Source organism: Cricetulus griseus, chromosome 2 (assembly GCF_003668045.3).
Source record: "Cricetulus griseus strain 17A/GY chromosome 2, alternate assembly CriGri-PICRH-1.0, whole genome shotgun sequence".
Lineage (NCBI taxonomy): Eukaryota > Metazoa > Chordata > Mammalia > Rodentia > Cricetidae > Cricetulus > Cricetulus griseus.
Window position 1 is genome coordinate 47,728,824 of NC_048595.1, and position 15,942 is coordinate 47,744,765.

Sequence of the window (15,942 nt, forward strand, 5' to 3'; positions counted from 1 at the left end):
GAGCTAAGTGAGAAGACCAGGCTCTTCCAACCTTATCTCAGGGCTCTGGCCACAGCAAGTGTGGGGTGGGGTGGGCAATGAGGGAGTTGAGGAGGAGGGGGAGAGCAGCACCCCTTGATAAAAGTGGGGAGACGGGAATCCCTGAATTCTTCACTCATGGCCAATTTCGGGGGGGGGGAGGTTACAATCTAAGCTTTGGCCAAGGGCAGGAGTAGGGGGGGGCAATGGCTTGGATGGGGCATCACTTAAGACTTAAGAAAGCAGGGGTGAAGCCAAAGCACCCCCAAGCCCAACAGTAGTCCCACGGCTGCTACCTGAAGCCTTCCCATCTATTCTAAGGGCCACCACACAGCTGTGGCAGGAGGGCGAGGGCTGACACACCCAGGCCATGTGTCAGCAGCAGGTGATTGTGTGACGTGTCCGTTCACAGTTGTGTTAGCTGTGCCCACTGCTCCCAAAGGAAACTGATTTCAACACACCTTCTTGATCCCAGAAGTTCAACTAAGCAGCCAGAGGTTACCCTCGACAGATGTTACACAGCACAACTTAGGTATTTCAAATGGACAAGAAATTAGTATCAGAACAGTGTCTCAGGATGAAGTCCGAGTGGAGCTTCCTCTCCAGTACTTTGAGGTCTACAAGATGAATCTAGAAAATTCACTGCTGTGGAAAATGAAGACTTAGGTTGGATTGGGGAGGGGAGGCCAAGACATTGGTGACTAATTGCTGTAACATTATCCTTCTGGCAGCTGTGGCAGTTTCATGTTCTCTTTTGACATCATCAAGCACCGAAGCTCCTGCAGGATGACTTTGATGTTATGGGAATTCTGCCACTTTGCTAGCACTGCTGTGGCCCTTGGATCCACCACTCCATTTGAACTACTCACACCGCTCATATTGACTTTTGTTACAAATCTTACAGATGGGGGTGCTTCCGGATATTTAGGCCCACATTCTATTTTAAGGCTGTATATTCGGTTTTCATAAATTGTCCAAGCCTTTGGTGGCTGCCATCTTGCGTCGCTGTCGCTCAAAGGCCGAGGCCATTAATGTTTTAAGTTATTATTTAAAGGTATGTGCTAGTTGCAGTAATTTTGTTCGGTTTTCTTTTTCCTGTTTGCATTCTTAGCCAGATTTTGTGTTTCAATAATTACAGCTTCATTTTTTTCTTTTTATAGTCATGTGGCTGTGTTTATTCATATCTTGAGTCCACAGTATTTGCTTCCAATATTCTCACTAGGGTTTTTCTGATGGATATGAATTCTTTTAGCCTGTTTAGAGGATGGACATTTTTTTCTTTCTCCTTCCACTGTGACAGATAGTTTTGCTGGGTGCAGTAGTTTTGCAGCCATGGTCTTTGAGGACATTGCTTCAGGTGCTTCTGACTTTTATAGCTTCCACTGAGAAAAGAGCTGTTATTCCGATGAGTTTTCCTTTATATGAGAATTATTTTGTTTTTCTCTGGCACTTTGTGAAAATTTTTCTATGTTTTAACTATGGAATGCTATGAGGAGTTTCTTTTCTTACTTTGTGTGTTTGGAAACCTGTGTGCTTCTTATCTGTATGGCTATATCTTTCCTCTATGATCTTGTAGAAGATCTGGTCTATGCCATTGGTCTGGGATTCTTCTCTCTCATCTGTGCCTATAACTTGAAAATTTGGTCTTTTCATGGTGTCCAATACTTCCTGGATGTTGCTTTTTAGTGCTTTTTAATTTTTTCATATTCTTTGCTTATTTAATCTAATTCCTCTGCTTTATTTCAAGTGCTGATAGTCTGTCTTCGACTTGATTCATCCTACTTGTAAGGTATTCTCTTGAGTTTTCTATTAGGGTTACTGATTTTTTTTTTATTCTATCTTCATGTCAGCTTGAGATCTCCTCAGTATTTCTACATCTTTATTAAAGTCAGCTTACAAATCCCTTTGTAATTTCATTCAGCCTTGCATTTGTATTTTCTTGGGCATCCCTTTGGTGTTTATTCTCTTAAAATTCATTGAGATGTTTATTTGTGTCTTCTTTAAATTCCCTGAATTCTTTGGAGTTTATGATTGTTCCTTTAAATTCTTGTGCCTTATGGTTCATCTAGATAATTCTCACTGGAGAACGTTTCTATAGGACTGGTGAGTTTGCGGGTAGGAGACAGGAATAATGTCTTGATCTTTTGTGCTCTTTATATTTTTGTGATGAGACATAGGCATATAGACTTTAAGTTATGTATCTAATTTAGACATACCAAAACATGTGCAGTCTGGGTTGGGTCTGAAGTGGGATACAATGTGGGTAAGATGAAGTCAGGTGGACACAGGGGGCTAGCTGGTGGTCGGGATGTCTGTCCAAGCCTGGAGGTTGGGATCAGGGTGGGCAGGGCTGATCAAACTAGACTGGGATGTGGGATGTGGGGCTCAAGCTAGATCTGGTGACTGGAGAGAGTACATGGAAGGGATGATGTGGTGGACTTCCCATGGTACATGTTGGCACACAAGATGCTTGGGCAAGACTGAACTTGGAAATTGAGTGTGTCTGTCATAGGAGGGATGAAATCAGGTGGTAGGAGTAGGGTGGTGAGCAGGGTGTATCTTGATCAAAACCTGGATGTGGGTGTATGTGGGTAAGGTTGCCAGACTAGGCAAGGGACCAGTTTCGGAAGTGGGACTCGATCTGGAGATTGGGGATGATATATGGAGGAAGGGACCACTCAGAATCACCCTTCCAGTTACTAATGCCTGGAACTGTGAATGGGTGGGTCATTTGATGATGCGTGTCAACTTTATAAGAAACTGCCAGGCTGTCTTCTAAACTCCAGTTTCTCCATGAGACCAGCAAAGTCATACAACTCAGTAACTATCCCCTCCTATCCAATCTTCTCCAGAACATTGCACTGAGAGTTGTTGTTTTTCTTTTAAGGGGGTTTTTAGAGATGTGCATTGCCTTCATGCTTCAACTTTAGTTATTCTGAATCTGTTCTCATGTGGTAAAGTGTCTGTTCAGACTAGTTTGTTTCTTAGTGAGTTACACGTTCTCTGTATGCTTGATGCCGTCCTCAGTTGCAAATGTTATTTTTGTTTGTTTGTTTTTGTTTTTCAAGACTGGTTTCCTCTGTAGATTTGGAACCTGACATAGAACTTGCTCTGTAGAACAGGCTGGCCTCAAACTCACAGAGATACAGATATCTGCCTGCCTCTGACTCATGAGTGCTGGCATTAAAGGTGTGCACCACCACAGCCTGGCTCAAATGTCATTTTCAAGTGTTTATTTGTTTGTTTTTCAAGACAGAGTTTTTCTGTGTTGTCCTGATTATCCTGGAACACACTCAGTACTCCAGGCTGGCCTTGACCTCAGAGATTCGCCTGCGTCTGCCTCCTGAGTGGTGGGATTGAAGGTGTGTGCCACACACCCCCATGCCCACCGGCCAGGATTTCTTTAAATACATCTTTTTTAAGGCAAAATTTTTAATCTGAAGTCCAGTTTATCAAGTTTTCTCTTATAAGTAATTTTTTTATATTACATCTAATGCTCTTTGTCAAACCCATCATACTACAAGTTTGCTTTTATGGTGTCTTATAGTTTATGGTTTTGCCTTTAGTTTTTTTATTCATGTGGGGTTAAATGAGGGATTAGGTGAGTTTATACTCAAATGTATGAACTTTCCAGCGTCATTTGGTGGAAATACAACCATTTTACTATTGCAGCATTAGACTCTCTGTCCAAAACACAATAGGCATGTTTGAATTTATTTCAAGCTTTCGGTTTTATTCCATTGATAAGTGCATCTGTCCTTTTGGTATTCTCTTGCTGCCTTAGTTATTGTGACTAGTTATTGCTGACTTAGTTATTGCAATAAACCAGGAAATCTGCAGTGGATGCTCTCCAAATTTGCCTTTCTTTTCAAAGTTGTGCTGTTTATTTTAGACCTATGGCACTTTTTATGTATTTCAGAATTAGCTTCTTGAACATTCTGAAGCACTCAGTGGAAGTTTTGATGGTTGAAGCTGCCTCTTCTCTCTGCTGCAAATGGAACTGGACAATCTTTTTCACATGTTGCAGTTGGCTCTGAGTCTTTCGCCCACCAGAGGGTGGCGAAGCTCAGGCTATGGTAAACTGATCTCTGTGGTTGCAGGATTCCTTTCTCTCTGAATTTGTTCATGGATTTCTGAGGTTCTTCCTCTGGTTCTCTCTTTGGGATAAAGCTTGGTTTCTGTGCATTTTATTTTTGCTCTTGTTTTCTTTATTTTAGCTTTTTCCTTCATGGGCTCACACAAAGGAAGTCTCTGCTCTCTCAACTTACGTGAAACAACTTCTGGGTAGATACAGAACTACTTGAGCTTTCTATTTATTCTTTCATTCTTTTTCTTCTCCTTTTTTTGTTTTTTGTTTTTGTTTGTTTTTTGAGACAGGGCTTTCCTATGTAGCCCTCACTGTCTTAAAAGTCCTTCTGTAGACCAGGCTTGCCTGGAATTCAGATCTGCTGTCTCTGCCTCCCTAGTTCTGGGATTAAAGGTGTGCACCACTACTGCCCTGCCCGGAATCTCGGGGACTTGTGTGGAGGCTGGCTCTGCAGAATAGCCAAAAGATTACCAATCTGTAAACAAACAGCATCAGCTTCAGCCATCTGGGTGTAACAAGAATAAATTCCTTCTATTGAAGAGAAAAGCCTGCATGTTTAAGGTTTCTGGCTTTTCTGATGCTTATGTATAAACACATAAACCGCTTGCCCTCTACAGTTCTGTGTATAAGTTCTTTATTTAATCTCTCAAAATAAATAGTTAGACTTAGCATTTAAGATTTCAAAATACACAGAGGCCAGGCGTTGGTGGCGCACGCCTTTAATCCCAGCACTCGGGAGGCAGAGGCAGATGGATCTCTGTGAGTTTGAGACCAGCGTGGTCTACAAGAGCTAGTTCCAGGACAGCCTCCAAAGCCACAGAGAATCCCTATCTCGAAAAACCAGAAAAAAAAAAAAAAGATTTCAAAACCCACCATTAAGTGACAAAAATTACCTTTGATGGTAACAAGAATACAGCTTGAGGTGGGATTGCAGTAGATCCCAGGGCAGGCGATGAACAAACCCGCCATCAGGCAGAGCTTACATAGGAAGGAAGTTTTATTGGGGGACCAGGAAGGGAGTGGAGAAAGGGAAGGGAAGGGGAGAGAGGAAAGAGGAAGGGGGGGAGTGGGAGATGGAGGGAGAGGGAGAGAGGGAGAGGGAAAGTCCTGCCTGCCTCTTCAAAGGAGCAGCCCAGGAAAGAGAGAGCAGAAGTGGGTGGAGTTTTCACCTCAAAGGTCCAGGATGCATATGTCTGCTGCATGCAGAAGGGTGGCAAGAGCTGCATCAGATTCCCAAGGGCCAGAGCCAGGTTTGCTTGGATTGAAACCAAGAGAGCAAGGATGGAAGGATGGAGTGTCTGGATTCATTCTTTCAGGCAATGATCTGTTAGCCCACACCTAGCTTGCTGTCTCCTAAGTAAACCACATTCCAACACTGAGTTGTTCCAGAGCGCTGAAGGAAGCACTAGTGATAACAGAGCTTATAAACTGCATCCTGGATGAGCCATCAGGCAGAGCTTACAGAGGAAGGAAGTTTTATTGGGGGACCAGGAAGGGAGTGGAGATGATGAGCCTGGATGAGCCGTTCCTTCCATTTTGAAATTTCCACATTTAAGTCAAACCACACAAAGCTAAATCTTAGGTTTAACCAAACTTTCATAAATATAACAGTGTCAATGGCTACAGTTTTCAATTTGTAATTGCCCTCCATATGTCTTTCCTTCAAGATGCTTCTCTTCAATTAGATCTCATTTTCTTACCCATCATTATAATTTATTGGTATTTAAAACATTACATGTCAGCTGGGCGGTGGTGGCGCACGCCTTTAATCCCAGCACTCGGGAGGCAGAGGCAGGCGGATCTCTGTGAGTTTGAGACCAGCCTGGTCTACAAGAGCCTCTAAAGCCACAGAGAAACCCTGTCTTGAAAAACCAAAAAAAAAAAACAATTACATGTCTATAAAGAATTTTTTAAAACTAATTCTGCATAAGTAATGCTTTAGAACAGTCATTTTTCTAGCTTTACATATGGATATGTCTCCTGACATTAGGGCTGCCATGAACCTCCATACTCTACTGACACTACTCAGGATGAACTCTTTCTTCAATACTTGATGTTTTGAGTTTTTCTCTTCTACTGAGCTGTTTCCTACAGCCATCACACCTCTGCTGATTCCCAAAGTTTCTGGCACTCCTGGCCCCTGGATCTGCCCGAGCTACTGAATGCAGCAAGGTTCTCATGTGAGAGAGACTTCTCTGTACAACCTTTACAGAGTGTACACAGCAGAGAACCCGCTTCCAGACAACACTGGACAATATTGCTGAAAGAGGAATTTGGGAAACTGAAGCAGTCAATTTGTCACAAGGACTCTAATGGGTCAGTTGCCCTGGAGAAGATAATTAGTGCTTCTCTCTTCAAGTACCCTTCACAGTAGATCAAACACCTACCAGCTCTGAAAGAATGGCCAGTTCTCCTGAAATTCTCATCCACAATGGCCTCATTTGTTTGGTATAAACCATCCCTTCTCTGGTGTGTTGAAGTACAAGACATGTGAAAACAGTGTGGAGGTGGTAGAGGGGGTTTTCATGCAGCCCAAAAATACCAGTACCCAGTACCCAGGCTACCTCCTAGAAGTAACCGGTAATTCTTTACAAAGACACAGTGATGCCCAATGATGGCATCAGTGCTCTGCCCATGGCCAAGGGCAACATGAGCCCCCCAAAAAGACTATATAAGAGGAATACCAGAAATAACATAATCAAGTACCCTCTCTCTGATCACTGCCCTTTGAAACACTAGTGAAAGTCTTGAATCTAGAGATTAGACATAAAATTGAAACAGAAGCAGCAGGTGGGACTTAGATCCCCAAATCATCCTTCCCTTGAGCTCCTTAAGTATCTGATAGATTTCCAACTCTAAATCCAGTCTAGATCAGAAGTAGATGGCCAGATAGGTGGGTACTCACCCATCACTCCTGAGAAATGGAAAAGGAACAGGCTTTGAACCTAGGACCTCAGCCATAAAATAACTGTACAATTTAATTTTTTACAAAAGGATTCAGAAATTCACTTTCCCAAACGAGGAAGAAGAAAGACAAAATAAACAAACAAAAAATCTAAATCTGAGAGCTTTGCATCAAGCCAGAACCTTCTTTCTTACAAAGGGAACCAGTTCATCACTCTCCTATATCTCCGCATGGACACAAAAGCTATCCTAATAAGTTTCACCATGAGAATACAAGACTGAAATTCAAATTTGTTTTTTTTCAGTGCAGTGGGTAAAAGTATGCCAAGAAATTAAAGTTCTAGATAAGTTTTGCCCCAGAGCATAGAATATAAAAGTTCACTGTGAGGGACAATATATTCAACTTGGACATCTTAGAACTCCTGAAAATTCACTCAGACAACAAACATGAATCCAGAATCATTTTTAAGAGGAAACCAGTCACTGTGAGTTAGAGTTATCAGCTATAGAATATAAAGTATTATTAGCATAGTTCATTAAAAACAGGATTTGGAGATGGACAGAGTATGGCACATGCCTTTAATCCCAGTATTCTAGAGGCAAAGTTTGAGGGCAACCTGGTCTACAGAGCGAGTTCCAGGACAGCCAGGACTATACAGAGAAACTCTGTCTTTAAAAAAACAAAACCTAGGTTTCGATTAAAGAGAAACAATAGAAATTATAGAAATGACAAGAAAAACTGGAAGAAAATTTAAATTTTAATGTTAGAATTCAAATTCAGTAAATATTTGATGCAGTAATAAAGGCTGCTCTAACAAACAGACCCTGTAAGAATTCAGGAGCTTGGATAAAACTGACATTGAATTTCCTCTCACATATTAGTATGAGCAAATTTTCATCACCAATGTTGAGGTCTGTTTTATTTGGCCATATCCCTTTACAGCTTTTCATCCAAAGGTCCTTATTAAAATCTTGGGGTGGAAGGATGCTGAGATGAATTACTGTGGGGTAAGGAGTTTATTAGAAAAGTTGTTAGTACCATGGACAGACATAAAAGTATCAGCATAGCAGGGGTTCTTTCAGGCCCCTGAGCATGCTGAGATTTACAAAGAAAGGAATCAGTCCATGTGATAGAATGGAGGGTCTCACAGCTTTCTGAGAATGTCCAGAGGTTTCACGTCAAGAGTCTGCAGCCAATCTTTCTGATTCCCAGCAGAAAGCAGGGAACAGTGGTAGGAACCCAATGTGTGACCACCAATAACACCATCCTGGTTAGTTTTTTTATTGGTTTGAAACAATCCAGAGTCATCTTGGAAGAAGGAAACTCAATTGAAGAATTGCCTCCCTTAGATTAGCCTGTTGGCAGGCTTGTAGGGCATTTTCTTGATTATTAGTGATGTGTGAGGGCCCAGCCCACTGTCAGCATTGCCAGCCCTGGGCAGGTGATCCCGAGTTGCATAAGAAAGCAAGGTGAGCAAAACCTGGAAAAGCAATCAAGGAATCAGCATTCCTTCATATTGTCTGCTTCAGTTACTCCCTCCAGGTCCTACCCTGACTTGACTGTGACCTGTAAGTCTTTCCTCTATAGGCAGAAGTTTCTGTCCTGCCAGCTGCTCCCAAATAAACACAGAGACTTAATAGTAATTGTAAATGCTCAGCCATAGCTTAGGCTCATTACTAACTAGCTCCTTATATCTTAAATTAACCCATATTTCTTATCTACCCTCTGCCTTGTGGTGATACCTTCTTTCAGCATGATATGTTTATCTTACTTCTCTCCACATCTCCTTGAGACTGATGAGACTCCTCCCTTCTTCCCAGCACCCTCCTAGTCTGACTTTTCTACCCAATTCTTTTCCTGCCCAACTATTGACCAGTCAGCTCTTTATTAGCCAATGAAAGTAATACATATTTGCAGTGTACAGAGATTGTTCCACAGCATTTCCCCCTTTTTGTCTAATTAAAATGTAAGGTTCTAACTTTAACATAGAAAAGTTATATATAACAAAAATAGCAAGTAAGAATTACAGTGACAATACCCAGTCCATTTGTATTTTGCCAAATTAGAGAAAATATTTTATTATTTATCTTATCTTTGTGAGAGTAAAGTTTTATACTGAATTTACATTTTACCATAATTAAGGAAAACTTTAAGTCACCCCAAATTCTTTAGTAACATTGGGGCATCCATCTTTGACCTAGAGCCTAGTATATCTTTTTTTTTTTTTTTTTGAGAAGCATGGAATTTTGAAGGACTATCCTACCTTGTCATGACAAAGTCTAAGAGTTGCTTTCTTTTATGTTCTGATGGTCCAGTTTGGACAGTATACTGTCAGCGATTGAGGCAAGGGCAGTTCTTTTCCTAAATGGCTAGCTTTTGTCACAGAGAAAGTGAACTCCATATGGAGTTTCTTCAATGCCCATGATCTCTGAAGTAAATTGAAGCTGCCAGGAACAGATGTGTCTCATTGTCAAGAAAAGTCTTATGTTATTAAAGCGTGTTAAATGCCTTATTCTGTAGGTCTTTGAAGTGATTGAAGGCCATCTATCTATCTAAATGTATCTGTTTAACCTTGAAAATATACCTAATATCACTATAAGTTTATAATAGGTATGAAACTACTAGCCTGCATTTTTAAATTATATATTACATTTTAAAATGAGCTGTAAATGTACAATACCTCCAACAAGAGTAGAAACATACATGTAGTATAGCAAAAATAACTTTAAATTTGTGTTAGTAAACCAAAATCCATACCAATATAAAATATTTTGACATTAATAGTTCCTTTTTTGGATTAAAGTAGATTCAATAATCTACCCCTTTTTATCATTCCTATATCATATTCCCTTTTTTCCTTTAGAAAGAGATCTTTAAATTTAACTCTTTTGTTTAGCTTTTATCCTGACTATGACCCACTTGCAACTGAACCCCTTTAAATGATTATAAACAGCCATGACCCATCTTGTGGGAATGTGGGCACTGTTTTTTCTAGGTAGTTTCCTGTTGTCTGGGGGTGCTGGCACAATTTGGGGAACCCAGAATAATCAGGATAAGAGTTTAGTCTTGGCTGGAGTAGTCTGTGAGACTGGATTGTCTCAGCCAGCAGCCTTGAAGCTGTTCTGGGTGCTGGATCACCTGGTCCATCCATTTTTATTGGCATCTGATCCCCTTGCTATGAAAATACAAAAAAAATAAAGATAACATACATATCTGCATTAATAGACTGTGCATTGTACACAAGTCACTCAAAGATGATTTTTTGTTTTATGTTTGAGCAGTTGAAATATACATCATGTGTCTTATAACTTTTCTAGGTTTATTTTTTATGTCTGTAGCCATGATTTTCAGGATGTCTGTTTCTATCAAACCTGATGATCTTTAACTTTGAATGAATCCACAACCTTTGGTTTTCTGTGGAAATAAAAATATAACATCTTCCCCAAAGCAATATGTCTTTTGCCTTTCATTTTGAAGTCAAGACATTTTAAACATATATACGTTGGTTTAATTTCGAAGTTTTTATAATCCAAAGTCTCTTAGCAGGTATCACTCCTTTATTAGCAATCAAAAATTTAAAGAAAACACAATAACATACAGTATCCAGACTCCCCATGTATTTTCCATCTGTACATGGCTTATTTTTCTCTCTCTTTTCTCTTTAAAGACTTTATTACTATTAAAGTATTTTAATCTATGACTCCTCTCTCTCTCTCTCTCTCTCTCTCTATATATATATATATATATATATATATATGTATATATATATACTTTTTTCCTTTTTCTTCACTCATACAGTCTATGTATATTTTTATATACGCTGTATTCCATATTCCACTTAGAGGTTTAATTTTCATTTGAATCTGTCTTTATTGAGCATCTGTTCTTTGATCTCATAATTTTAAATTGGTATGTCAGCCTCCAGCACTGCTTAGCTTAGTGTATGGCAGTAGCACATGGTAGCTGCTGGGTAGCTCTATCCCACAGGCTGCTGCTGGGAGATGTGTCTGGGTACTGCAGCTGGCATAAGATATACAAGACTAGTAAGAGTCATTTAGGTTTACTGATTTTTCACTCACATTGTTAGATTTTTTTTGTTAGTGTGTCCTCCGTAGGTATTTATTGGTCCTATCACCAGTATGCTTCTAAATTCATGTGCTCTTCTCTTTTCTCCAAATGCTGGAGCTGATGTCACTTATTTGACCCATTCCCTCTAATTTTATGATCTGGTACCATGCATTTCCTGATAAATAATGCTTTATTTGGATCTAACACTTTTTTGTTTTTTTTGGTTTTTTTGAGACAGGGTTTCTCAGTGTAGCTTTTGAAGCCCATCCTGACACTCGCTCTGTAGACCAGGATGGCCTCAAACTCACAGAGATCCACCTGCCTCTGCCTCCCGAGATCTGGGATTAAAGATGGGTGCCACCAACACTTGGCCTAGATCTAACAACTTTTGATTATCTGTGTTTTCATTTAATTCATTTAAAAATTCATCTTTCTCTACTGATAAAATATTTTCCCCATTACACATAAATACATAATACATACTTGAAAATAAGTAATTCTGTGGAAATGATTGGATGGTTATTATAGACAAAGAACATGCCTTGGGTGATTGGAATCCTTCTAAACTTATTGAGAGTTGCTTTAGGGTCTCAGATATGCCTACAAGTGGTGAATATTTCATCAGAATACTAAAAGAACATATATTCTCGTTTTTAGGATTTGAGCATCACATAGGTATTAATTTAAGGACCATTTCTTAGCTGTTGGTGCTGGTTTATACTATAGATGGATTCTACCTAAGATTCAGAGTTTGTGTTAGAATCCCAAGTAGAATTGTGAATGTCCTAAGCAAGAAACAAAATAATGCTGAAAATAGAGGTAAAAATAATAAGTTATACTGCTATTATAAAGTTCTTTTCATAAAAAATACTATAGTAAATGTTCTATCATAGCAGTTTTCTAAGAGGGTACATTTAAGCAAGGGTGTTTAGGGGTCCAATAACTATTGTGTGTATTATATTTATACCTATAACATATTAGGCTATAATTTCTGTATGAATAATATTCACTGTCTCTAAATGGGGAAAATATACTATTCTTTAATTATCCTGGGCTCAGGATTTGTGTTTAACACATGGCTAAATTTCCCTCAAACTGAGATTGCATTCATTTTCTCCAAAAGTTAGTACAGCTGTTTCTCTCAAACCAGAGAACTGATCTCTGCATTGTTATGTTTCCATCTCAGTCATCCTCTTCGAAGACCCAGTCATGACTGGAAGCGGGGGCATTTTTTCAGGGTCAGGTAGAAACCTGATGCAAGAGAAACTCCCATGAATCTACAAAGATGAACCACAGTAAAAACCTCCTCTCTTTACTCCCTCTTCTAAGATGTGTGTGTGTGTGTGTGTGTGTGTGTGTGTGTGTGTGTGTGTGTGTGTGTGTGTGTGATATTCCTTTACTGTTGTAATTTACGAAAAACAGTGCTCAAGAGAAAGATGTCATGAGACAGAGTTCAAGCAGAGGGTTTTTTTTTCAATTGGGGAAAGGAATCATAAAAAGGGGAATGGGGAGGGGGGAGACCAACCTCCAAAGACAGGAGCAGCAGGAGAGAGGAGAGAGGGAAGAGGGGGAGAGAGAGGAAAGAGGGGAAGAGAGAGGAAAGAGTATGGGAGAGACAGAAAGAGAGCTGAACAGAGAAAGAGAGGGAGAAGGATGGGAGGTGGACAGGGCCCTTTTAAAAGGGAACATAGTGAGTATGCACAGGTGATAACTCTTAGTGGCTACAGCTGAGGGCATATCCTGTCAGAACCCCAAGGACAGGCCAGTACAGATGCCTGAATACTAACATTTACACTGTGTGAATATGTGTCTCTGTGATTGGTTTAATGAAGAAGCTGACTGGTGCCAGGCAGTGGTGGCACATGCCTTTAATCCCAGCACTTGGGAGGCAGAGGCAGGCGGATCTCTGTGAGTTCAAGACCAGCCTGGTCTAGAAGAGCTAGTTCTAGGACAGCCCCCAAAGCCACAGAGAAACCCTGCCTCAAAACCACCCCCACCCCACCCCAACCCCAACCCCCAAACCCAACCCTCAGCCCCCCAGCCCCTCCCCACAAAAAAAGAAACTGACTGGCTAATAGTTGGACAAGATAAATTTAGGCAGGAGAGCAAGATGATAAAGCCACAGCAATACATGACTGTCAACTGCCTATCTCTTCACAGCATCTATTATATGAAGCAGACAATATCACAGGGAAGGAAGCTTACAGGTAAGATCTGTGTTTATCATGTCTTTCTCTGAACCTTGTCTCTAAACATAGAGAAGCAGAATACAAGAAAGAGGGTAGAAATAGGCTCGGGAGTGTCAAGAGTTTTGAATGGAAAGGTAATTGAGATTGGGGGACAAGATACTACATGGGTAATGGTTTATGTTAATATAAATCAATTAGCAGGTTAATATTTTATGTTCATTTTATACAGATGTATGTTTGCCTTAATGTATGTCTGTGCACCACATGTGGCCCTGAGGAAGCCAAAAGATGGGGGCATTTTGACAGCATACCTGAAATGAGCATTTAGACAAAAGTTTATGGCTCATTGAAAGTCTTTATTCCAGCCAGCTGGGACCACACCCAGGTGCTCCAGAGACCTAGGCATAACTTGAGTGTCCAGAGAACCAGGCTTTTACATCAGGGAGCTGCAGGGGTAACTTTAAAGAAGGAAGCAGTCTAACAGAAGATAAGCAGCTAGCAGGAGGCAGGTTACAGCACAAACAGGCTAAGATAAATAACATAGGATATCCTGACATTGGTTCCCTAGAATAGTGCTGGATCATTTTCCATGGGATTCTCCATCAAGGTGGTCAAATCCTAGTTAATCCTGAGATGGCCTCAGCAAGAATACAAGACAGAGGGATCTTAGCACTGTCTTGGCTTGCACTATATGGTGTGAGCTGCCTTGTATATATTGGGAATTGAACCCAGGTTCTCTAGAAGAAAAACCAGGGCTCTAAGTGAATGCATTATGTCTGCAGCCCCTGGTATAAATGAACATTTCCTTTTACATGGGCCTCAAGAACAGTACTTGGAACAGAGTGGGAAAACAGACTACTAATCTTACCTACTATTTCAACTGAGGATGGTAGACCCTTTGAGGGTCTTTATGGATAGAAGGCTCACCCTTAAAGGATGAAGCTCTATTCTCTCCAGGTTACCCACTCCCCAGAAGAGTAGGATTCAGGGCATCAGGGGTCAATTGAGTTGGGAAAAATAATGGAAAGGCACACTTCAAGTGCTGCCTGATGGAGCTGTATCTGTGAGAGCATTAGACAGAAAGTCAAATGGGAAAACCCAGTTTCTATCATCTGAGCAGTGACTCTGACCCTGAGGTGATGCTTATAATTGCAGGAACAAAGGCCTTCCTAAGCTTTGGTCTGAAAAGATATGTTTTTGGATGCTTCCACAGGATCTCCTTAACTGAATCCCCAGGATGAGCTTCCAGGCTGTGCCCATTCTCCAGCAGCTGGCCATTCAAGGGCTGCTGAGAGATGAAGACTTGACCATCTCTTCTCTGGAGAGGCTTCACACGTTTTTCTTCCCACCACTGTTTGAGCAGGCCTTCATTAATTGACAAACAAAGGTAGTGAAGACCATGTTAGTATCTTGGCCCTTCCCTGCCTCCCTCTTAGGTACCTGGCAGATTACTTTGAAGTAATTACTTCCAGGCTGTGCTGGATGGAATGGATTTGCTGAATAGCAAGAATGTTCGGCCTAGGTGCGTGAGTCTGAGTTAGTGTGGAAGGCAAAGGCTGTGGGTGAAATTCAAAGAGAATGTAATGCAGGGAAGTTGCGATGTGGGATCACAGATTATAACTGTCACCTGAACCCCCTTCCTGTTTGACCCACAGGAGGTGTAGACTACACCATCTCAATTTGCAGGATGCTCACTATGACTTCTAGGAAGTACAGTCTGGAACACAGGAGGATATCGACACTCCACAGGCCAAACCAGGGGAGAAAAGATCCCACAACAGGGGGAAAGAAGCAGCCATTGAAGGTTGTCACTGAATGCAACCTCAAGAACAGCTTTTTCAGTGAATATAATGTGATCATTATATTCATGAGGTGGTTAAGGAAGTAAAGAGACATGAAGGACAGCTCCATGTCCTTATCAGGGTACTGTTGTAGGCATGAAGGTGCCCACAAAGGCCAGAGGAGTTAGATCCCTTAGAATATCCTGGGATCTGGAGTGATATACAGGTGTTTATAAGCCATCAGACATGGGACTCAAGTCCTCTGCAACTGCATTCTATGTTCTTAACTCACTAGGCATTTCTTCAGTCCCCAAATAATAATTGTCTCATTATGTGTCATGGGATGGCTTGGAACTCACCATGTAGGAAATGCTGGCCCTGAACACATAAATTGGCTGGCTTTTACCTCTGGAGCATTGAAATTAAAGGGGTATATAGCCATGCTTTAAAATTACTTGTTTGTTTTTCTTTGTGATGTTTCTGTTTATTTGCCAGGCTAGACTCAAAATGACAATGCTGTTTCTACCTCCTGTTGTAAGCCACCACCCTAGCTCAGAAACTTTTTTTAAAAATAGGCCTTTTTAAATGTAGCTCATGCATGGCCTGGGAATCTTTATGTAGACCAGGCTAGCCTTACACTCACAAGAAATCCTGTTGGCTCAGCTCTCAGTCAGTTTCATTTCTCTGGTCAGTGTGTGGTTGGTCTTCTCTGAAACCATCTTCTGACAGAGAACTAGTCCTGTCTCCCTCCTAGACACAGTTTTTAAAATGCTTTGAGAACAAGAGTTGTGTAGCCCATCTGGCCTCCAACTTGCTATATAGCCAAAGATGACCTTGAACTCCTGATCCTCTGGCTCCAAACTCTTGAATTCTCAGACAGCATGCATGTTCCAC

The 15,942-nt window shown here is 40.9% G+C and overlaps 1 protein-coding gene across 1 annotated transcript in view; it reads right to left on the minus strand.

The window, feature by feature from the left end:
- Positions 1-719: 719 nt before the first annotated feature.
- Positions 720-15,942, minus strand: part of LOC103159204 (ubiquitin-conjugating enzyme E2 variant 1-like) — a 29,941-nt gene continuing 14,718 nt past the window's right edge. Inside the window, 1 exon segment of the mRNA XM_027402273.2 lies at positions 720-1,029. Within this exon segment, the coding sequence (XP_027258074.2) occupies positions 720-1,029 (310 nt within the window).